The sequence below is a fragment of the Vulpes vulpes genome, chromosome 8 (assembly GCF_048418805.1).
Source record: "Vulpes vulpes isolate BD-2025 chromosome 8, VulVul3, whole genome shotgun sequence".
Lineage (NCBI taxonomy): Eukaryota > Metazoa > Chordata > Mammalia > Carnivora > Canidae > Vulpes > Vulpes vulpes.
In genome coordinates, this window is record NC_132787.1 from 5,277,870 (window position 1) to 5,301,522 (window position 23,653).

Consider the following 23,653-nt stretch of genomic DNA (forward strand, 5'->3'; position numbering starts at 1 on the left):
AACTGGCATGCTTCACTGTCATCCCTCCAGAACCTAGATGACTTACCTGAAAGTCAAGACCTCAGAATAGGAAGTATGGACATGCCATTTTCATGTTGTTACAGATTTACTCCAGGCAACTGAGGAAGCTGAATTATATTCTACAGGAAGTCATTTAGTAAATAATGAATGAGCTCCCCTTCCCAACAATTTAAATCAGGGAAAAACCCAAGCTCTTCCTTCCAGTCTCCAACGGAAGTAACAAGATTGAAATAATCAGCTGTACTTCTAACAAGAAGCACAAGGGACCTTAAAGAGTGACTTTAAGTTCTCAAGTTTAATATTGTAGCTCTACAATGGGAAACAGCAAGCAGCAATAATAATAGTATATACAAATTTCCTTCACTGTTTTTAGTGATTTGTACAAGTTACCTAAACTTTCTGAACCTCATCTGAAAAAAAGGGATAATGTTTACATCTAATGAAGTGTTACATAAAAAAAACTTGAGTTCAGTGCCTAGAATACATAAATGCTCAACAAAAATTCCCTCCCCTCCTGCTGTTCTCTAGTATCTGAGGCCCTCTGCTACTCCTGATCAGCCCCCAGGGGTTATGCTGATGTTTTGGCCAACAACCTACAGCTCCTCCCTCAAGCCCCAGCTGTTTCTCTCAGTTCTTCTAGTTTCACTCCCGGTTTCTAAGAGGATCCTGTCTATATTTAGAGATAATGCCAGTACCAACTGTGGACTCAACAGGTGCTTGGGAGGGCACTTGAGCTCTCAGCAGTTTTCGATTGTTTTCCAGAGTTAATTGGTTCTGACTCCACAATTGGCTGCCTTGACTTCTACAGGAGGCCACCTAGGCACAGTATTTCAGCAGTACACTAGACGAAACAGAAGATTAAGTGTCTTCACAGGTCATACTCTTAGCAAGATTAGCTCTATTATCTGGACCTCAGAAGATCTGTTAAATCACAAGAGCAATAAATATATATAAATTCTACAGATGTAGCCCACTAACCCAATCTTCATCTAAATCACCATTATCATATCAGACCCAAATTTCAACCAGTTCATGATGTTTCTATTACAACCAAGTTTAGGAAGAGGGAAATAGCGGGTCCAACAACCAGGCAGTGAAGATTTAAAGAAGGCATCCAACACAGCTAGGTCTGAATGCAGCTTTATTTACTAGCTCTGTGACCCTAGTAAATTATTTAACCTCTTAATTATAAAATAGGAGATAACTGTAAGGATTAAGCTAAATGAGATAATGCATGCGAAACAAACTTAGCACCTTGCCTAGTCCACTGTAAGAGGTCAATAAAGAACCACATTATCACTAATGAAGACACTCCTCGCTTTATTCAGTTTTTGTAAAATAGAGGAAAAGCAACAATTTATATCATTATTTTTGGATCTTTATAAAGTAGTCTAATGCTACCATCCAGGACCCAGCCAAGAAATATAAACGGATAAACTCCCAGAAATCTTAGGTGAGTCAGCAAAACTTAATACCCAACAAATAAAAAGATTAACATCAACTATTTACGAACACTCAGTGGAGTGGTAACTACTATTTCAAAACCAGCAATCTTGAGTCTCGTACCATTCAATATTTGGTCTGGAAATCCAAGTATCAAGGGAATCAATGCAAAGATCATAACCCCAGAAATACTTTCCCACAGTATTTTCAAATCACCTTAGTTCACACTGGAAGGTATAAGGCAGCCTGATAATATGATATCAGTATCAAGAATTTCTTGAGGCAGAACCCAAACTCTCCCAGGAGCATATAAAACCAGTGGCAGATGGTACATCAACATTTCTCAGTGAGAAACTGCAATTCTAACAAAGTATAGATAACTTCGATTTTATCAAGGCTATTCATCACCTTTTAGTCTAAATGAAAAAAAAAAAAACCCTCTTGGTTCTCCCTCCCCAAACATCCTGAACTCTGCATTATTACCGACCTAACTCAAAGCAAGATGCCTACCTACCGTTGGTGCTGTGTCCTCCCCTGCTTTCATTAACCACAGGTAAATTACACCCAGTAACCTGATGAATATAGGAGAAATAAATACCACAGGCATGCTTCATCAATGAGACGGGCTATAAATGATAACCGAATTATTAAAAGAACAGCTTGTACTGCTCAGCAGAGGGACCAACCTGAGAAAGATCCACCTTCCCAAAAGAACCCAATCATCCTGGATAAATTACAAGATGCCCCTCTTGTCCACCTCCCCTATACTCTCAAACAAGATCTACCCCTTCCGCCTTAACTCAAGCCCAGACCACACAGATTTTATTTCTCTGCTACCGTTTGCCTTATTTTCCTTTCCGTCCTCCCCTCACCCCTCATTCCAAGAATGTCTAGCTCTTTTTTTTTTCCAAACCCCACTTTGCCCCCAAATCCTGAGGACCTCGGACACCCACGCAGATGACCTTAACGCATCCCCACTGCATTCCCAATCCATTGTACTTCTCGTCCCAAAAGACCCATCCTTTCATTCTTTCCGACCTCTCGTTGTTTCTCAAAATCCAATACCCCACACACGCTCACACCAGAGTCCCCCCCCCCTTACTCCATTGTTTCCCCGGCCTGTGCCTCAGGAAACCGCCCCCCCCCCGGCCGTCCCCCCAACTCGGACCCGTGTGCTTCGGTCCGCCCCACAGACCCCAGAAGCCTTTCGCCCTCGGGGCACTCCAGGTCCCAAAGGGCTCACGTCCCCCTCCTCTCCACACCCCAACCCCCAACAACTACCCCCTCCCCCGTGTCCTCCCTCAAGCCCGCTCTCTGCACCCCTGTGCCCCCCCTTGTTCCTCACCAACCCCTCCAGCCGGCACCCCTCAGCCTCACCTCCCCGGGGCCCCCGCAGTCGCCGCGTCCCCCCAGTTCCGGGCTCCGCGTCCCGGACGCTCCAGGGTCTGAGGAGAGGAAAAGGAGCTCCTCCGCCTCCTTCTCGTCGTCTTCCAGAGCGGCCGCCGTCGCCGCCGCGCTCCTCCCCCAGCTCTCCCAGAGCCGGACGCCGCCCCGCCCCCACCGCCCCCACCGCCCCGTTCCCCGCTGCGGCCGGGCGGCCGGCTGGGATCGCAGCCGCTGCTGAGGGCCGGAGCGCCGGCGGCTCCACACCGACCTCGCCGCGGCTCGCGCTCGTCGCCCCGCCCCGGAGCCCGCTCGGGCGCGTGCGCGCCAGCCAGCCAGCGCTCAGGGCGCGTGCTCGCGCCGGCGCGAACCGGGCGCGCCGAGCTCGACGCCGTCGCCGCCAGCCCGCGCGCGCGCCGGGGACCTGCGAGCGCCGAGGCGCGCGGGGCGGGAGGCCGCCTCCGGCCGGTCGGGTTACCGCTCCTCCCGAGCGGGTCGCGCGCCTGAGTTGGGGGAGCGCGGGCGTCGCCGGGCATTGGGGAGAACGAGGAAGAGCAGGGATTGGAGGAGTGGGGCGGGAATAAACTAGATGGGGGGGCCGGGGGGGCCACAGCTCGTGCCCCGGAGCAGAACAGCCCAGGCCCCAAAGCGCGGGAGCAGCGGGGGCAGCGGGGGCAGCGTGGGGGGCGGGGGGGAGATCAGCGCGCTCGGGGAGTGTTGGGCCCGAGCTGGAACTGCCGGAAAGAGCCGAAAGTCCCCCGGAGATTGCCGAAGGCCGACGCCCCGAGGGGAGCCTCGCGAGGGGCTTTAATCTCTAGGACCAGGAAGGACCTGCTGTTTCGTGCGGCCTTCCCACGCCGAGGACTTTCCAGCTCTTGCTCCTTCGCCTCCCTCCCAAGTTTGGCTCACGAAAGGCCATTTCAGAGCCACCGGCTTCAGGAAACGTCCCGAACGTCCGGGCTTCGAGGCCGCTCGGCTTCCTGGGAGGCAGTAGAGACCTTTGCAGGGCTCGGGGCAGGAGCACCTCTGGAGCGACTTGAGGATTCTCCAGCACTTCCGCCAGGCTCGGCCCAAGCCCATGTCTGAGACGGTTTTCTGGTCTGCATGCCTCCCTGCGCCTGTGGTCTGTCGAATCTTTCTGTTAAATACCCTTCTGGCTTCGTGATCACATTCCCAACCTCCCCAGGGCCAGCACCAGAACCATCACTAACGTCGGTGCACCGCTCTAGCCAGTGTCTGGCGTGTGTAAAGTCCTCACTGCACCCCACATCAACTGCTCAGGGGTCAATGAGGAGCGCTCGGAGGCTGGGGATTTAGACAGCACTGAAAAGATTAATAAAAAATCTGCCCCCCGTATTCTTAGTTTTTGAGGCCAAAGCATAACGGGGTCTGCACAGGCATCAGCGACAAGCCTGAAAGTATATGAGTGTGATAGCGAAGACACCACAGGCACAAGTTTGTCTTCCACACTTTCCCTATTGAAGTCCCAGTACCTGTAATGGAGTAGTAATACAGTAGATCCCTCCCGAAGTTATCTGGTCCTTTGTGTTTAACTTTGCATGATTTGGAGAGTCAAAAATACCCTGGAGCCCGCTGGCCCTTGGTTAATAATGCCTGATCTAATCCAACCATATCGTTACTAGATCTAAAGAAACAAGAGTAGGTCATCTAGCTAGTTAGGGCCCTATACCATATGTTGCTTACTACTGAATCTTTTCTGAAAGATTCAAGTAGAAGCAAACTGTCCAAATATCGGCTCCCTTTTCATTCACTGAATTGACAGAAGTACCCAGTGAGCGGTAGGCCTTGTTCCAGGTTTTGGGTCACTTACAAAGAAGACTAAAAGGAGATTATCTCCGAGGAGAGTATTCAATTGTAAAGGAGGATAGAAGCTACTAAATAATTAACTAAAATAGCATGTGATAAGTGTTGAAGCAGAAAAGTGCAAAGTAGTGTAAGAACGCAGGAATGAATAATTCTCCCACAATTTCCCTTCCTTCCCATATAAAGTAGAAATGGAATGATATGACCCTGGTTAATGGGAAACTTAATGCTGAAAAATGGGACCTGAACCAATAGGATTTCAGATCTTTTCCGTAAGGACAAATTTCACCTACCAAAAGTTGCTTGAGAAACACCTTCATTGTAGGGCCTGTTGTTACTGCAAAGCAATGTAGTTTCTTTGGAAGGAAAATAAAGTCTATTCTTGGAAATCTTATAGTGTTAGGAAAGGTATCTGATGCCTTTTGTAAGAGAGCTGTGGTCTGATTGAAGACGGTTTTTATATGTGGATATCCCATATGTAGATATGTGGAAGGGAGATGAATTAAGGAGCATGCCTAGGCCCAATCTATGAGACCTGTCAAAACATAACTGGAAATCTAACAATATGAAGAATATCACACTTAACAGATCTCTAAGGGAGAGTTCTGAAGTGATTGAAAGGGATATTTTGGGGATCCCTGGGTGGCTCAGCAGTTTAGCACCCGCCTTGGGCTCAGGGCGTGACCCTGGAGTCCTGGGATCGAGTCCCACATTGGGCTCCCTGGATGGAGTCTGCTTCTCCCTCTGCCTGTGTCTCTGCCTCTCTCTCTCTCTCTCTCTCTGTGCCTCTCATGAATAAAATCTTTTTTAAAAATATAGGAACATTTTGCTAAGTCCCTGAGGAGGCAGTAGGTGCCTTCAAAAAAGAATTTTGTGTTTATTTGTTTGTTTTTCCTAACCATGGCCTTGTTCTGTCTTTCAGTTGGGACAAATTTCACTTCAAAAAATAATGGTCCTTTGGGATGCCTGAGTGGCTCAGCGGTTGAGTGCCTGCCTTCAGCCCAGGGCATGATCCTGGAGTCCGGGTATGGAGTCCCACATCGGGCTCCCTGCATGGAGCCTGCTTCTCTCTCTGCCTATGTTCCTGCCTCTCTCTCTCTCTGTCTGTCTCTCATGAATAAATAAATAAAGTCTTAAAAAAAATAAGAAACAAAATAATGGTCCTTCAAGGAGAATGGGTACATAAACATATGACTTGCTAAGTGAGGTTTGCAAGAGGGATCCCCCAACTCATGGCCCACCTTAACCCATTCTCCGTTCCGTACTCTATCTCTCCAAAAAGACATAGAATAAATGCGTCAAAAATATCTCTTGGATCTGAGTTATAAAGATTAATTTTATCATTGTTCTTTACATATACATTTTCTATTTTGCATGCCATACTTCACAACAAAACAAGGTGATCATTGCCTGCTTTGAAATAATTCCAAATTAGTTAAAGTCTATAAATTATACTGGAGGACAAAAAATGCTGTAATAAATTCAACATATAATACTTGTGACATACTTTGAAGAAAAACGTAAAAACAACCACATTTCTGAAATGATTAAAGTAACTGCTAAGGATTACAAAAGATCATTTTGAAATAACACCTTTATGTCTCAGTTTAGCCTTAAGGGAACTAATTTATCCCAGGTTACCTAATGACCTAGTGGCAAAATTAGAACTAAAGATAAATCATGACATAATCTTCACCTTGGCAGATATATTTTGCAAATATTAATAAGACTTAATTTGATATGTATCAAAAAGACTCTGGAGGTCAGAATTTTTCTCATACATTTGTTTTTTTTTTTTTAATTTTTATTTATTTATGATAGTCACAGAGAGAGAGGCAGAGACACAGGCAGAGGGAGAAGCAGGCTCCATGCACCGGGAGCCCGATGTGGGATTCGATCCCGGGTCTCCAGGATGGCGCCCTGGGCCAAAGGCAGGCGCCAAACCGCTGCGCCACCCAGGGATCCCTCATACATTTGTTTATGTTGACTTTTTGTATCTGATTGATTGCCAGATTCTACATTTTTATTTGGAAAAAAAAGGCTGAATTTTGTCGGAAAGACACAAAAATTTTACTCATCTTGAAGATAAATAATGACTGTTATTAAGAAACATGATTTTTTAGAAGTCTCTGTTGGCTAAATTTGAAGCTACAAACCATGATAGGCACAAAGACCACTGGAGAACATAAGGGTATACTTTTCCCTTTGATTGCCCCACATCCAGTACCTAAGATTATTCACGTAGGCAGTCCAAACTGTGTGTCTTAGAAAATCAGTTTCACAGAAAGCTAAATAGATCTGAAAAAACTATCTCAGTTCCAAATAAATTTGGGAAACACTGGGTAAAATAAAGTTAAACTGGTTTGTTTATTTCCCAGAGCATTTAATATGGTAATATGCTTTGTTAATAATTAAAAGAATGCTCTATATATTATGCAGCTTTCCCCCAAGGAAACTTTTTTCTTCCTAAGGGACTTCTGTGTGGAATTCATGTTTCTTTGAACATTCATTTTCTAAAGTTCTATTAAAGGGAATTGATTAGGTTAGCATTTCCCATTTTACAGGTAACAAAACTGAGGTCCAAAGACATGAGTAACAGACAAATTCAGTTGTGTATCAGATGTTTTTGGCTGGGGCTGGTCTTAAATTTTCAAAGGTTGAATTGTTACATCACAAAATTACTGTTAATGTCAAAACAAAAACTCATATTTGAAACAGTTCAGGGCAGCCTTGGTGGCGCAGCGGTTTAGCGCCGCCTGCAGCCCAGGGTATGATCCTGGAGACCTGGGATTGAGTCCCACGTCAGGCATGTTTGTTTTTCCTCTTTCTCTGAATAAATAAAAAAAAACTCCTAAAAAAAAAAAAAAAAAAAAAAAACAACACTCAGTTCAGCAAAAGTGCCTTATAAGTTCACTAAAAACTTGAATTTGACCTTTTTAAAGATTTTATTAAAAAAAAAAAAGATGGGGTGCCTGAGTGGTTCAGTCAGTTGGGCGTCCAACTCTTGGCTCTTTTTTTTTTTTTTTCAAACATTTTATTTAATTATTCACAAAAGGCAGAGAGAGAGAGAGGCAGAGACACAGGCAGAGGGAGAAGCAGGCTCCATGCAGGGAGCCTGACATGGGACTCAATTCTGGGTCTCCAGTATCAGGCCCTGGTCAGTCCCCTCACTCAGGGGGTGTCTGCTTGAGGTTATCTCTCTCCTTGTCCCTCCCCCCTACCATTGAGCTCCCTTATGCACTCTCTTGCTCTCCTTCTCTTTATTTTTTATAATATTTTATTTATTTATTCATTAGAATACACAGAGAGGAGAGAGAGGGAGAGAGAGAGGCAGAGACACAGGCAGAGGGAGAAGCAGGCTGCATGCAGGGAGTCTGATGTGGGACTCGATCCTGAGTCTCCAGTATCATCACACCCTGGGCTGAAGGCGGCGCTAAAGCGCTGAGCCACCTGGGCTGCCCTCCCTCTCTTTAAAATAAATAAATAAATCTTGAGAGAGAGAGGGCACAAGTGAATGGGGAAGGAGCAGAAAGAGAATCCCAAGCAGACTCCAACACAGTGTTGGAACACCTGAGCCGAAATCAAGAGTCAGTTGCCCAACTGACTGAGCCACCCCGGTGCCCCAAAAGATTTTATTTTTTAAGTAATCTCTCCAACCAACATGGGGCTAGATTTTACAAGGCTGAGACCAAGCATCACATGGATTACCCAACTAAACTAGGGGCCCCAAATTTGATCTTTTTTTTTTTTTTTTTTTTGATAGTTACACAGAGAGAGAGAGAGACAGGCAGAGAGAGAAGCAGGCTCCACGCACCAGGAGCCCGACGTGGGATTCGATCCCGGGTCTCCAGGATCGCGCCCCGGGCCAAAGGCAGGCGCCAAACCGCTGCGCCACCCAGGGATCCCCCAAATTTGATCTTTAGTCACTTTGTTTCTATATGCAAGACCTATAACTAATACGGCTTTACTATAAACTCATTCATGGAATTTCAGCATGCTCTTTCATTTATATAGTCTGTCACCATTGTTTAAAAATTGATAATGCTAGGACACCTGGTTGGCTCAGTTGGTTAAGCATCTGCCTTTGGCTCAAAACATGATCCCAGGGTCCTGGAATGGAGCCCTGCAGAAGGCTCCTTGCTCAACAGGAAGTCTGCTTCTCTCTCTCCCTCTGCCCCTTCCCCCTGCTGTGTGCTCTCTCTCAAATAAATAAATAAATCTTTTTAAAAATTGATAGTGCCTACCCTCTGTAAAATGTTTTATAAAGTGCTCTCAACACATAATCTCATTTGATTGCCTCAAATCCCTGTGAGGTAGGCATCATTATCTCCATGTAACAAATAAGAAAGTGGAGGCTTTAAATTGTTAAATAACATGCCCTGTTGTTTGCACTATTAAATGTCCTGTTATTTGCATGGGGAGAAGACAGTCCTGCCCTCAAGGAGCTTTTGCTATAGTTAAGGAAGTAAGACTTACAAACATGAGACAGAGAATGATTCTATGGCAACACATAAGAAAATGCTTGATAGAATGACCCAAACTAGACAAGAATGCTGAAGAAATTCAAGGGGGAAAGATTACTGGAGATGGAATTAATCAGTGAAGGCATTATTCAGGGATAAACCTTAAGCTGGATGTAAAAGAAGTGTAAAGATTTGGATTAGCAGAGAGAAAAAAGAATTATAGGAAAGAAGAGTGACATTAGCAAAGGCATGAACATGAGAACAAGGAACACACTGATGGAAAAGAATTAGAGTTGGAAGGGAGATCTGAAATGATGGGTCTCTTGGCTGTGCAAGAAAAGTCAACCGCTGAGAGACAATGAATTCCCAGTCACTGAATATAAATAACATGGCACCACGTGCCCAGATTGAGCAGCTATTTGCTTCCCAATCCAAATTATACAGAAAAGCAGTAAATTTACATTCTCTGCCATGAACCCCAGGAGTGAAAAGGAGAATCAGGAGAAGCCAAATCCGAACTGGTGGTTATGGGTATGGAGGGAGAGATAAAGAGTAACATGAGCCTCACTGGCCCTCAGATCCGTGTTTTGGAAACATATGAATAGAAGACATTGATATTTCCCCCATGCCCTTCCCATTCCTTTCTTTATACTAATTCATCTGACAGGTGCCTGACCTATTGATGTTAGGGAAAATGTCCCCTGCAGGTGGTGCTTGCAAAGCCAGGCTCTTGTGCTAAGTCATCACTGCCCAGCAGCTGATGTTCCCCACAACATTTCCCAGCCCAGAAATGGGACTAAGTTCAGGTACAGAATGGATTTAAAATGATTCTCTTCCAACTTTTCCAGAAAAGTTACTGTTGACATCCAGAAAAGGGAGGTTTAAATCCAGAAAAATCAAAGGTGATGTTTATAATAATTTGCAAATAAGCAGATATGGTCTATGGAAAGGGTAGATGAGAGGTGGGGAGAAAGAAGGGAATTGGAAAGAAAAGGAAAATGCAGATAAAGAGAGCAACAAATTATTGAAATGAAATCCTTTTCACCAGGATCCTATGTAAAATTTTCATTTTTGCTGTTCAAAACCCACCTTAATAAAACAAATGAACAAAAACCAAGTAGTTGAACATGTTTCAATATTTTACAGTGACCAAAAGAAAGATGGCAAGGAACATGGAGAGAACCCCAAAAAATCAGCTTCTCACAGTGTGAACTTTAAAAGCCAAAAACTTGGTGGCATGATATGTGTGTGCAAAGGCAAAGCTCTCATATAAGACAAACTGCCCCAGAGCCCCCCAGGAGATCAAATGACATCTAGGAAACACGCTTCATTTGGAGCTTGTCCTGAATAACACCCAACTTCAACTTCACAGTTGCTCTCTCCCTCCCAACAAAAGGGGAGGACTGAACTCTGGTAATGAACTGCTTAAAAAAAAAAAAAAAAAAAAAAAAAAAGTGAAGGGACCTATTTGACCCTTGTGACAGCCTTACAGCGCCATCTGCAGTTCTTAGCTAAGACTGCAATAAACACAAAGCTCCTGCTAGCTTGTTAGGATCACCTACTGGTAAGGAAAAGAGAAAACAAAGAAATACTAAATTCAAGTCAGGGAGTCCTCAAAACCTCCTGGGTCCTAGAGCAGATGCAAGCATAGCTTTAAGACACAGTCCCTAGGAAAAAGATCTAAGGGCCTTCGTTGGCTATAAGCTCAATGAGCAACCAAAAAAAGCTAATAAATTCTTAGACTGCTTGATTTAAAGGGTGATATATTGTCCAGACCTTGAGAACTTAATAGCCCCACAGTACCCTGTTCTGTCTGAACACATCTGAGAATTGCATTTAGTTCTGGGCACAATTTAAGAGCAATATTGACAAGAGCCATAAAAATGTTCATACCCTTTGACCCAGTAATCCCACCCATGGGAATTTATTCTGAAATAATTCAAGAGAATAGATGAATTTAGAAACATGAAGATATCGATGCGGCATTCTATATAACAACAAAAACATATACACGAATAGCCTAAATGTCTCCCAAAAAGGGAATACTATACAGCTTTAAAATATAATGAAAAAAAATAAAATAAAATATAATGATACGCTGTTTGAAAAGATAAAACAAAAAACATAGAATGATGATGCATGCTACAAACATGGATAAATCTTGAAAACACTATGCTAAGTAAAAAAACAAAACAAAAAAAAGCCAAACACAAAAGGAGACATTCTATGATTTCATTTGTACAACATATCCAGGATAGGCAAATCCATAGAGATAGAAAGTAAATCAGTGGTTGCCAGGGGTTGGGGGAGGGGAGGATGGAGAGTGATCACTAATGGATATGGGGTCTGTTTGGGGGAAGGAATTAGATAGAGGTGATGGTTCCACAATCTTATGAATATACTAAAAACCGCTAAACTGTATACGTTAAAAGAATGAATTTTACGGTATATGAATTACATCTCAATTAAATATATGTATGTCTTCAGAGTACAGATATATATGCCTTCATAAGAATATATAAAATGCTTATGATTCAGTGAGGAAGAAAAAGCAATACCAGATTATGTCCCTGATATGATCCAATCATATAAAAACTAATTATGCACACTCATGGATGAGGACTAGGGGGGAACAGGAATGCATGAAAACTGTAATGTAGGTGAATTTTTTTATGTGGGGGGGTGAGGGGGTGGCCATTATGTTGTTCTTCAAGCAATTTAATATTTTATTTTCTTCCCAAGACAGCGTCCACAAGAGGGCAGACAGAAGATGACAAACAGAACCATTTAACACAGGCCTCAGATGAAAAGTTAAGAACCCAGCATCCAGTGTGGAAAGCAATCTCAAAGGTCATCTAAGTCCGGCTTCCTCATATTACGAAGGAAAAATTAAGGCCCAGGGTGGTAAAGCAGCAGGCTAGTTCCACAAGAGGTAGAGGTAGCAGCCCAGCTCCTCCCTTCTCCATCCCTCTCTTTCTACCAAACTACAGTGCTTCTGCAAACCCGGCAATGTTTCATCCAGAAAAGGGAAGATTTAGAGGGATAAAAAATGAAGGGCAGGTTCTTATCAAGAAAGGACTTTTTTTGGGTTTTGTTCTTTGTAATAAGAAATGTCAGATCTAGAAAAAAATTACAGGGAAGCAAATTTCAGTCCAATAAAAGAACTTAACAATTAAGGATGTCCAAAAGGTGAAACGGGTAGCAGATTTCCAATTGAAGCAAAAGCATAAACAGAAATCTTTGAGGAAAGCTGTTCTCAAGATTCTGCACTAAATGAGTGCTTGGCACAGAGGCCTTCTCAATTCCCTTCCAGTTCTTTAAAGGGTCTATACATCTTTTTATTTGTGGGAATGGGAGAATATGAATCATTGGATTTTGTTAAATCTACTCAAGGAAGTTCAGGGAAGACCTTACTCTTGCTTATATCTTAGGTTTATATAAATATATAATCATTTTATAATAAATTTCTACTTTCAGATGATTTTTACATATCCTCAGAAGGGTCTCTTAGTGATTATAATGTCCTGGCGTTGGTGGCAAAGCAGAATTCCCTTCCAGAAGTTCTCAATTCACATGATTTGATGCCATTTCATTCTTTCAGAAATAGCTGGGCTACACCATTGGCTATTACGTATATGAACAGATGTCCCGGGATAGGGGGAGGGGGGAGGTGCAGGTAGTCTAATCTTGGTAAGAACTCAATTTCAGTACCTGTTCACAGGCCAGGACAAGAAGGAAAATGAAATCCAGATACGGTTTAACAAATACTAAGAGGTAAACGTTTTTTAACCTCTTTTTCACTTCTCACCAAGTGCCCCAGCCCATATCCACAGAAATTTCTCCTGTACGAAACCAGTCCACACTAAAGGGACCAGTGTGGCTTGGCTAAGAGTTAGGTGTGAGATCACCATGCTGTAGCATCTCAGAAAGTATAAATACTTCTCTGTTCTTTTTTTTTTTTTTTGAACTAACCATTGTATTTATTTATTTTATTTATTTATTTATGATAGTCACAGAGAGAGAGAGAGAGAGAGAGGCAGAGACACAGGTGGAGGGAGAAGCAGGCTTCATGCACCGGGAGCCTGATGTGGGATTCGATCCCGGGTCTCCAGGATCCCGCCCTGGGCCAAAGGCAGGCGCCAAACCGCTGCGCCACCCAGGGATCCCAATACTTCTCTGTTCTGCAGAGGACTGAGACTCCAGATGTCAGGGAATAGCCTCCCTAATCAAAATGAATCTACCAAAGGATGACAAGAGATTTCTGCAAGGATAATCTGCAGGTGAAAAGGGCCATTTTACAAGCAGTTTTCCAACCCATTTTCAGAGATTCATCTTACCTTAAGAGTTGTCTCATTCTGAGGACTTCTGCTATCACAACTGGCCCATATGAGCTCTGTCCGTTTTATTTATTTATTTTTAAAGATTTATTTTTTTAAGATTTTATTTATTTATTCATGAGAGACACAGAGAGAGAGGCAGAGACACAGGCAGAGGGAGAAGCAGGCTTCATGCAGGGAGCCTGATGTCGGACTCAATCCCAGGACCCCGGGATCACACCTTGAGCCAAAGGCAGATGCTCAACTGCTGAGCCACGCAGGCATCCCGAGCTCTGCCCCATTTTAAAACTATAGCCTAAGAACAGCCAAACCCAAACTACTTCCCTGGTATCCCATAAACCAGCTTAAAAAGACTGGAATTGGGGACACCTGGGGGGCTCAGCAGTTGAGCGTCTGCCGTCAGCAGGGTGTGATCCTAGGTCCTGCGATTGAGTCCCACATCGGGCTCCCTGTGGGGAGCCTGCTTCTCCCTCTCCCTCTGCCTATGTCTCTGCCTTTCTCTCTCTCTCTCTCCATATCTCTCATGAATAAATAAATAAAATCTTTTTTTTAAAAAAAGGCTGGAATTGTTCTTAATTATAAAACAAGAGAGAGTCTGAAGGATTGGGTGAGGAAGAGGGACCACTGGCAACCCTACCACCACAACACAATCCACCATTCCTATTTACTTCTTTCTGTAAACATTACAATGATATGCAGAAAATCAAGAGGAAAATTTTTTAAAAATAGAAAATACACTAACACTCTAAGAAAATTTAGCCTTACAAGTAGAATCTTCATTCCATACCAGTTAGCTCCTTAGACACTCAAACTCTCTTTCCTTACATGGGCTGGAAAGGGGAAAGGGTTCTATTAAAGTTGTATTTCCTCACTCTACATATCACAGCTTCTTTATCCCAGCAATCCTTTAAAATTATATACTACTGTTTAACTTGAATTTAAATAAAATCTTGGAAGAAAAAAAAGCACGTACTATAGGGAGCTCCAGTCTAGCTCAGTGGGTAGAGCATGCAACTCGTAATTTCAGGGTCATGGGGTAGCCCTGGTGGCTCAGTGGTTTGGCACCACCTTTGGCCCAGGGCTTGATCCTGGAGACCCAGGATCGAGTCCCACGTCAGGCTTCCTGCATGGAGCCTGCTTCTCCCTCTGCCTGTGTCTCTGCCTCTGTGTATGTGTGTGTGTCTCTCATGAATAAATAAATAAAATATTTAAAAAAAAATTTCAGGGTCATGAGTTCAAGCGCCACACTGGGTGTGGAGTCTACTTAATTACAAAAATAATACGTACTATTACCTTAATTTTTAAAAAAATATTTTATTTATTTATTTATTTATTCATGAGAGACAGAGAGAGAGAGAGAGAGAGGCAGAGACACAGGCAGAGGGAGAAGCAGGCTCCATGCAGGGAGCCCAACATGGGACCTGATCCCGGGACTCCAGGATCAGGCCCTGGGCCAAAGGCAGACGCTAAACTGCTGAGCCACCCAGGGATCCCTATTATCTTAATTTTAAGGGGAAACTAAGGCTTGCAGAGACTAAAAAAACCCAGGAACACAAACAGCTAGAAAATCATGAAACTAGATTCATCCTAATACTAGTCCTTCTGATTCTAAAACCTATGCTTAAAGTCAGAAGACAAATCATAGATTGGGGGAAAATATCTATAACACCTATGACAAGGGTTAAGGTTCCTAACAAGCAAGGATACCAACAAAATAGATTTCAGACCAGCTCAGGTGACTCAGCAGTTTAACGCCCCCTTCAACCCAGGGCCTGATCCTGGAGACCTGGGATGGAGTCCCAGGATGGTCAGGCTTCCCTGCATGGAACCTGCTTCTCTCTCTGCCTGTGTCTCTGCCTCTCTCTCTCTTTCTCTCTCTCTCTCTTTCTGTGTGTGTGTGTGTCTCCTGAATAAATAAAGTCTTTAAAAAAATAGATTTCAAAAAGAAATAGATTTCATAAAGACAAGTAGGAACATAATTTTTTTTTAAAAAGAGAGAGATAATATGTTAAGGCATTCACTGAAGAAGGAATGCAAGTACCTGAGAAAATTTTGAAAAGAGAACGTTACAATGAATCAGGGAAAGGCAATTAAAGTCATGAAATACTATTCCTCACCTATCATCTTGGCAAAAATTTAAGAGCGATAGCAGTCCATTCCAGTTACAAGGGCCAGTTTCTTACACTGCTGGTGGAAGCGTAAATTGCTATAATCTTTTCTAGAAGTAACCTGATACAGTATCAATGAAAATTTAAACCATACATTCTTGGGGTGCCTGGGTAGTTTAGTCGGTTAAGTGTCTGATCAGCCCAGGTCATGAACTCAGGGTCCTGGGATCAAGCCTCAGGTTGGGCTCTGCACTCATCGGGGAGTCTGCTTCTCCCTCTGCCCCTCCCTCTGTTCCTGTGCTCTCTCTCTCTCAAATGAATAAATAAAATCTTTAAAAATAAAAATAAAATAAAATATACATTCTGTTTGACCCTACATTATCACTTATTGGAACCTAGCCTCAAAAAAACAAAAAGCACCAATACACACATTTAAAGAGATTTATTGTAGTTGCTCATGTTGAAAGAACAAAAACTGCTCATCGATAGCTCCTATTTGAATAAATTAAAATGCAGTCATATTTTTGTAACAAAAGCCAATAACAAAATTTGAGAACAGTAAAATAATTTTCCAAATCAAGTAAAACCCTTAATCATTCTTTTGTCTCTTTTTCCTAATAGACTATTTTTAATATATTTACATTTTGCAGAAATAGTACTACATATCATAATAAGTTAGCAATCAATAGCCTAGAAAATGCCTCATTAAAATTCCATGTGATAATCTGACAAATTATTAGTGTTTTTCAGAAGAAGTATATATCAATTTGAGGAACTTTAAAAAGGTATAAAAGTTAACTTGATCTTATAAATCCATTGGCAAAAATTTTTTAATTTTTTTAATATATGAATACAAAGAAAAAATCTACAAATTTAATTCTTCTCAATTGGTCTGAACATATTTCATTTTAATCTGCAAAGAATGTTAGCCAAAATAATTCTACTTTTTTAAAAAATATATACATCCTCACAGTTAATTTCCAGGAAAATAAAAAAAGCTTTAAGGATGTACACAAACACAAAAGAGCAAGAAAGCTGGAGTAAAGGTATATAATTTTAACATCATGCTCCTGTAGATCCTAGACTGTTTCTTCCACACTTGGCTGGTTACATAGGAATGAAATAAGACCCTGTTGAGATGCTCAAGCTGCTAGTTCCCTAGGGTTTCCCTAAAGTCCCCATAAAGGCACATGAGATATAAAATCATGAATTTTGGGATCCCTGGGTGCCGTAGCGGTTTGGCGCCTGCCTTTGGCCCGGGGCGCGATCCTGGAGACCCGGTATCGAATCCCACGTCAGGCTTCCGGTGCATGGAGCCTGCTTCTCCCTCTGACTATGTCTCTGCCTCTCTCTCTCTCTCACTGTGTGCCTATCATAAATAAATAAAAAAAATTTAAAAAAAAATCATGAATTTTTCCATAAGTCCCTATAAAATAACTTCATCTATCCTTTCTCTAATGTTCCAGTGCATTCTATTTATACTTCTTGACACTTGGTTCAAAACACTGAAGGAGGCAAGCTTCGATACCTGTGTATGTTATATCCCCCACCAGATGGAAAACTCCTAGGCAGCAAAGTATGTAGTCCAGAGTCATACCCCAAGTTTTGGGAATACCTGGGGACACCTGGGTGGCTTAGTGGTTGAGCGTCTGCCTTCGGCTCAGGGCGTGATCCCGGAGTTCCAGGATGGAGTCCCACATCGGGCTTCCTACATGGAGCCTGCTTCTCCCTCTGCCTATGTATCTGCCTCTCTCTGTGTGTCTCTCATGAATAAATCAATAAAATCTTTAAAAAAAAAAAAAGTTTTGGGGACACCTGAGAATTCAGCCAGTCCAACCACCCATATAAAATCTGAGTACTCTCAAAGAAATTTTAAAAATAAATAAATAATTAAAAAGAAAAAAATCTGAGGACTCTCTACAAGACTTTATGAAGCCGAAGAATTTGTGATGGGGGTACAACCCCCCACACACACAGCAGCTAGTTCCTTCTTGGGAAAAGGATAGCTTCTAGTAAAGCTCTCCTATAAATGGAATTAAGATATTTTTCTGAAATTTTAAAATTTAACCCCTCTCTTACCCATTGGTAATCTACAGGATAGATCAAATCCCTATTGCTACAGTACAACTTATGAAATACTAGAACCTTCATATTTTCCCTTCAATCTCCTAACTCAATGCTTTGCAGAAAAGAAAGAAGGAAAGAAAAAAAGAAAGAAAGAAAGAAAGAAAACAAAACTCATCAATGTACCAGGGTGGGGCACGGTAGAATATTCTCCAAAAGATATTTTATTAGTTTTATAATATGCCTTTCATTCCACTATCTGATATTAAGAAGAAACTATCAGGAATACAATAATGAGAATTCAAAAATTCACAACATAAACACACTCTTCTACCACAATAGCTTTCTTACTCCTTTAAGTTTTTCTCATCCCCACTGCAAGCAGTTTCTTTAACGCTGTTGGGATGACCCACATGGACAAAGCTGAGCTGGGACAAGCTGCCTGGCTCTGCCAGGAAGAGTCCATCCCCAAAGGGAAATTTCTTCTCACCTTCAGGATCCCCTGAGCTTTCTGGGCTGACTCAAGACTTCATAGGCAGCCTGAATCTCCAGGAAATGCCTCTGAGCCTCCTCAGTCCGGTGCCGGTTGTGGTCAGGGTGCCAGATCTTCACAAGCTCTCGGTATCTTCCATGTATTTCTTCATCCGTTGCCCCCTCAGAGAGATTCAAAACCTTAGGGAAACAGAATCTGACAAGTTAGAATTCCATAAGTTTCAGAGCACCTGGGCTTCTCCCCACTTCCTTGCTAAATCAGACTGTGCTATCTCTGGAGTTGGCTTCTACTTGCCTGAGAGAGAGGCCCAGAGCCTCAGATTAGAATTCCAGCCTTCTGAAACACAGGCTAGCTCTCCATCTAGCCTTGAATCACAGCTGCCCATTTTCTAACCTGGCATTTCACATCCCTGACAAGATCTCTTCCTTGCAAGAGAAATAAGCATATATATCCACCAAAGACATGTATGAGAATGTTCCCAGCAACTTTATTCAGAATGGTCCCAAATTGGAACTAACCCAAATGTCCATTAACAGCAGAGTGGATAGATAAGGTGTAGTATATTCATACAATGGGATGAATATACAACAATGGAAACAATTTATAGTTTTAACAGTTTCTATTCATAGTGCATGAAATAGTATGAATAAATCTCACAAGCACAATGTTGAATGAAAGAAGCCAGACATGGGGCATGTGAAAGCAACATGTGATTCCTAATGTCAGGGTTGTGAGTTCAAGCCCCATTTAGGGATGGAGCCTACTTTAAAAATAAAATAAATTAATTTTAAAAATAAAGAAGTCAGACATAAAAGATACATATGGAATGATTCCATTTATATGAGGTTCAAGATGGGGAAAAACTAATCTATGGTGACAGAAGTCAGAATAGAGTCACTCCAAGCGATACAAGGCAAACTTCTTTGTGCTGGATATATTCTATACTTTGATTTGAGTGGTGGTTACATACATGTATACATAAAACCTATATGCTTTATATATCTCAATAAAAAGTAAACAATGTATCCTTTTCCCACTCACTCTTGGAGCCTTTGTGCCTTCACCCATTGCACACAGAAGCTCAAAGAAACCAGGACACCCTTCTAGGGCCTGACCCACCAGATGTGAAAATGGTAGTTCCCCATAAGGGCATTCTCTCCAATGAGGCTTAGCTTGACTCCCAGAGCTGTCCCGGACAGGAATGAGAGGGAACGAGGCCTTACCTGGTAGGCCAGCTGACGCTTCTCATCCTGAAAACTGCTAACAAACTCATAGAGCTTCTCCCACTCCTGGAAGTAGCCGCTGCTGAACCCAGGATCCCCCACCAGCAGCCTCCAGATCCGGTAAGGCAGAAGGAGGACAGACTCCGTGAGGCGGCCAACAAGGGGGAAGAAGCTGAACCAACTCAGGAAGGAGCCAAGGGTTTCTGCCACATAGCTGAGGGTGGCAGCTGTGTTGCAAAAGATGCTGTAGGCTAGAGGGCCTGTGAAAGCAAGGTAAGCCAGGCCCAGGCGATAGAGTCGAACACTGAGTGATTCCGACCCAACTGAAGCTTTATAGCGGCGATGCTTCTGGGCTGTAATGCTGGCAGCCAAGCTAATGGGCAGGATGGCGATGGGGCGGCCATAGAAGATAGGAGAAGTAAGAAATGCTGCCCCTAGAGTATTCTTAAAGTCTGAGGTCTGGTTGCCAACAGCAGCCACCAGCAAGACCCCTAAGCCAACTGCCAGTGGGAGGCCCACAATATAGAAGTTGGCCATGAAAGAAAGGCTAATGAGAGCCACCAGGCCAAAATAGATGCCCACCATCATCTGGGCGACAAAGCGAATAAGACTCGGAGGGGGTGTCCTGCCTCCTGAGCTCTGTCTCTGCCCCTGGGTTCTGTTGGCCTGAGCCACAAAACTTGGGAGCTTCCAGAACTCCCAGAGCCAGCCCACCCCACCACCCCCCAGGGTAAGCATCCAGAGCAGTGCATGACTGTCCCGCCCCAGGTACAGGTGGTGGAGCCCAGCAGGGCCCCCTACAGCCCACAGGGCATAGGTCACCAAGAGCCCCTTGGCCATCCTCTAGGGAAAGGGTGTCAGGTCAAGTTCAAAGGCACTTGACATTGCCCAGAATGCAGAAATCTGGGATCCTCTGCGAGAATCATGGCTGTCATGGTCAGAGTCATCCTTAGACCCTAAGAGAGAAAAAAAGCAATAATAAGACTATATCCAGGTCCCAACCCAGCAAACCATTTCTCCTTCCAATGATAATCAAGTGCAGATCTCCCTGATTGTTCCTGAAATGTGGATTCTCTCTTTGGTCTGGCATCTCGTTCTTGTTTTTTACATGCATAGCAACTCCAAATGTAGGGGAGAAAAAAATTTTTTTTTTTTTTAAGATTTTATTTATCCATTCATGAGAGACAGAGAGAGAGAGTCAGAGACACAGGCAGAGGGAGAAGCAGGCTCCATGCAGGGAGCCTGACGCGGGACATGATCCCGGGACTCAAGGGTCATGCCCTGGGCTGAAGGCAGGCACCAAACCGCTGAGCCACCAGGGATCACCGAGAAAAATGTTTTTAAATGCTTTCATTTGATTTAGAACCCAGCACAGGCACAGAAAAGCAGCAGCTTTTCAGATCACCAACTCCTGGAATGCCTTATGGGGGAGTGGAGTGGACAGGAGTGAATAGAATGTTCTTCTAAAGTTCCTACACATTTTGAAAGTCCCCTGTCCCGGGCAGCCCAGGTGGCTCAGCAGTTTAGCACTGCCTTTGGTCCAGGGCATGATCCTTGAGACCCGGGATCGAATCCCATGTCAGGAGCCTGCTTCTCCCTCTGCCTGTGTCTGTTCCTTTTTTTTTCTCTCTCTCTCTCTCTCCTCTCTCTCTCTCTCTCTCTCCTCTCTCTCTCTCTCTCTCTCTCTCTCTCTCTCTGTCTCTCATGAGTAAATAAATAAAATCTTAAAAAAAAAAAATCTCCTGTCCCTCCCCAGCATTCCTCACCTCCCACTATGGGCTGCCCTCAGACACATGGGCAAGGTTTCAGCCCCTCTCCAACCTTTCCATCTCTCCAAGCCACGAAATCTTCCCATCAGTCAAACTTGGAAGAGGTCTTGAGGTCCCTCTACTTAAACAGCTCTGGAAAACCAACCTATTGACCTCGTCCCCTGGCACCCTGCAAAGGCGGCGTTGGAGTCTCTCCAAAGAGGCCGGATGAACACCAGATGCCAAGTGTGCCTGCCCCTATCTCCCCCCTACGTAGAGTGGGCCTCAAGACCACCAGCCAGTCCACCAGCTAGTCCCAGGGTGTGCGGCCATACCTGGGTACCCGGCTCCCAGACCCCGTCACACCAGGCATCTCCTTTGACTACAGAGGCAAAATGGCCCTTCTCACTCGGCTCCCACTTCCATCCCAATGGACTTTGTCTTTCTGTGTTTGCTGTGTCACGGAAGTGGGGCCGTCAGGGTCAGGCTCCTCCCTAAGCACCCCCACCCCCACCCCCGCGCCTCGGCCTCCTCGCGATCACCTTTCAGCCTCGGGATCCTCTCGCCCGCCCTTTGGGGCCAATTCGGTTTAAGGCTTCCAGGGCGAATCCAGCCTCCCCTCCACCTCGCTCAGGGGGGCAGGCGCCTCTGCACCGCGGCACCGCCGCCACCAGGTGGCGCTGCCGCTCAAGGCCGGGCGGGGCGGGGCGGGGCGGGGCGGGTCCCCCGACTCACCTTGTCCAGTTGCGGGGCAAAGCCGCCCGGAGCGGTCCGCTATAACGCAGAAAGAGGCCTTTGATCGCCCTTTTCCAATCCTACAAACGAAAGGGTGACTTGTCCCTCAGCTCAGGGTGCGCTCTCCTCCTACTCCGTTGTCTTTCCAGGCTGCCTTGGATGGCTCCACTTCCCAATTCCTCTAAGGCTGACTTCACTCACGGGGAGGCCCCAGAGGGGACCCCCAGCCCCCGAGTTTGCCTCCTTAGACCCCCCTCGGGGCCTGCCAATCGGGAAGATTACATCTAGACCTGAGCCTGAGGCCTGAGGGGGCCTCCAGATGTAGCGGGAGCCCGAGTCCGCTGTATCCTGAGGTCAACGGGCTCCAGGCAGAAACAGCAGCAAAATGGGACACGGGGTGAGGGGCGCGCCCTCGGGAGGGCGGAGAGGCAGGGAGGCCGCAGCCCCGGAGTCGTCGGGGCTCCTCCCACCTGGATGCTGGGAAGGAGCTGGGATGCGAGAGCCTTCCCTTCAGTGCCCTGGGCTCCAAACCTGGCTCTGCTGCGCGACCTTGGCCAAGCCACGCCGCTCCTCGGGCCTGATTCCTCCTCTTAGAGGAAAGCCTGGGATCTCCAAGGTCCCCCAGCCTTGACTCGGGTTGGGGTGGGCCCGGGGGCCCTCGCCCCGCTCTCCTCCCCGCAGCGGACGGAGTGGTGCCTCGGTTCCTCCGCAGGCCGGCCCCGCGCCCCTGATCCCGGCCCGGGGAGGGAGCGCGGCTCGCCCAGGCGCCTGAGGGCCCCCAGAGGGGCCAGAGCTGGGAGGGGCCCCAGAGCCACGCGGGAGCCGCGGGCTGGGGGGCGCGGGCCGCTGGGCGCTGAATAATGAATGAGACTTAATTGGGCCCGCGCTGCGAGGCGGCGCGCTAAGCTCGGCAAACAGCTCGGGCGGCGGCGGCGCCGCTGGACAAACAAACTCGCTCCAGGCGCTGGAAAGCGGGGGTGGGGGAGGCCGCGGCGGAACCCGGAGGGAAGGGGCAGGCCGCCCGCCCACCCCCGCCCCGGCCCCGGCCCCGGCCCCACGCCCCGGCGGCCGGCTCGAGCCCCGAGGGACTGGCAGGCCCGGCCCGGGACGGGGTCGGGGGCGCGGGCTCAGGGCTCGATCCCCGCAAGCGAGGGCCGGGCGGGGAGGGAAGCGGAGGGTGCGCCGGGAGCCAGGGGCCCAAGGGCGACAGGACTGCGCGGAAAGGATGGAGAAACGAGTGGAGGGCGGAGGACACGGGAGAAGTGAGGGGAGGAAAAGCGCCCCGCGGGAGGGGCTGTCGAGGCGCTGCGGGCGGGAGAGGAGCCGCTACGGGGAGGAAAGGGAAGAGCGATGGAGGAAGACGCGGAGGGGGGCGCGAGGGGCCGGGAGGGGAAGAGCCGGAGAGGAGTCAAGGAGAGGGATGGGAGGTGACCGGAATGAGAACGAGGGGGCGGCGGGCGGGCGGGAGGCGCCCCTGCCTCCGCCTCGCCCCGCCGCGCTCCCGCCCCGCGCCCTCTCCAGCCGCCCGCGCTCACTTTGTCACAATTACGGGGCCGTCACTCGGCCCGGATTGTTTTCCCCAAATTGTTGTTCTATAAACTGGCGCGGGGTGGGGAGTGGGGGGATCTGACAAGCCGAAGCGGGAGGGGAGGGTCTGGACTGCGGCGGGGACGCGGCCGAGTGTGTCCACGCACGGGCGGGCGGCGGGCGGCGGGCGGGTGAACCCACAGACCTTCCCCGACCTCTGCGCGGGGCGCCGGCCTCGGGGCCCACCCGCCCTTCTCAGCCTCGAAGGCCCCGGTTCCCCGACA

The 23,653-nt window shown here is 46.0% G+C and overlaps 2 protein-coding genes across 5 annotated transcripts in view; both read right to left on the reverse strand.

The window, feature by feature from the left end:
• SPATS2 (spermatogenesis associated serine rich 2) overlaps nt 1-3,138 on the reverse strand; it is a 149,369-nt gene extending 146,231 nt beyond the window's left edge. Inside the window, exon 1 of the mRNA XM_026000253.2 lies at nt 2,842-3,138. The gene's annotated coding sequence lies outside the window, so the exon portion shown is untranslated. The remainder of the gene's footprint in view (nt 1-2,841) is intronic.
• A 12,868-nt stretch (nt 3,139-16,006) lies between these two features.
• Nucleotides 16,007-22,427, reverse strand: DNAJC22 (DnaJ heat shock protein family (Hsp40) member C22). 4 transcript variants are annotated; one of them, XM_072765376.1, is made up of 3 exons: nt 21,843-22,427; nt 19,360-20,315; nt 16,007-18,315 (listed from the first exon to the last, which is right to left on the reverse strand). In XM_072765376.1, exons 2-3 carry the CDS (start codon nt 20,197-20,199, stop codon nt 18,136-18,138), a joined length of 1,020 nt encoding a protein of 339 aa, XP_072621477.1. In that variant the 5' UTR covers nt 20,200-20,315; nt 21,843-22,427; the 3' UTR covers nt 16,007-18,135. The 4 variants fall into 4 exon arrangements, with proteins under 4 accessions (XP_072621477.1, XP_072621479.1, XP_072621476.1 ...); XM_072765378.1 differs by having other exon boundaries at nt 16,007-18,331; nt 21,843-22,224; XM_072765375.1 differs by lacking the exon at nt 21,843-22,427 and adding an exon at nt 21,443-21,561.
• Between the last annotated feature and the right edge of the window lie 1,226 nt (nt 22,428-23,653).

Coding starts and splice junctions, on each gene's coding strand:
- DNAJC22 (XM_072765376.1), bottom strand. CDS start 20,199: ATGGCCAAGGGGCTCTTGGTGACCTATGCCCTGTGGGCTGTAGGGGGC. Junction 18,316..19,359: donor AGCGTCAGCTGGCCTACCAG/GTAAGGCCTCGT, acceptor TGTTTCCCTAAG/GTTTTGAATCTCTCTGAGGG.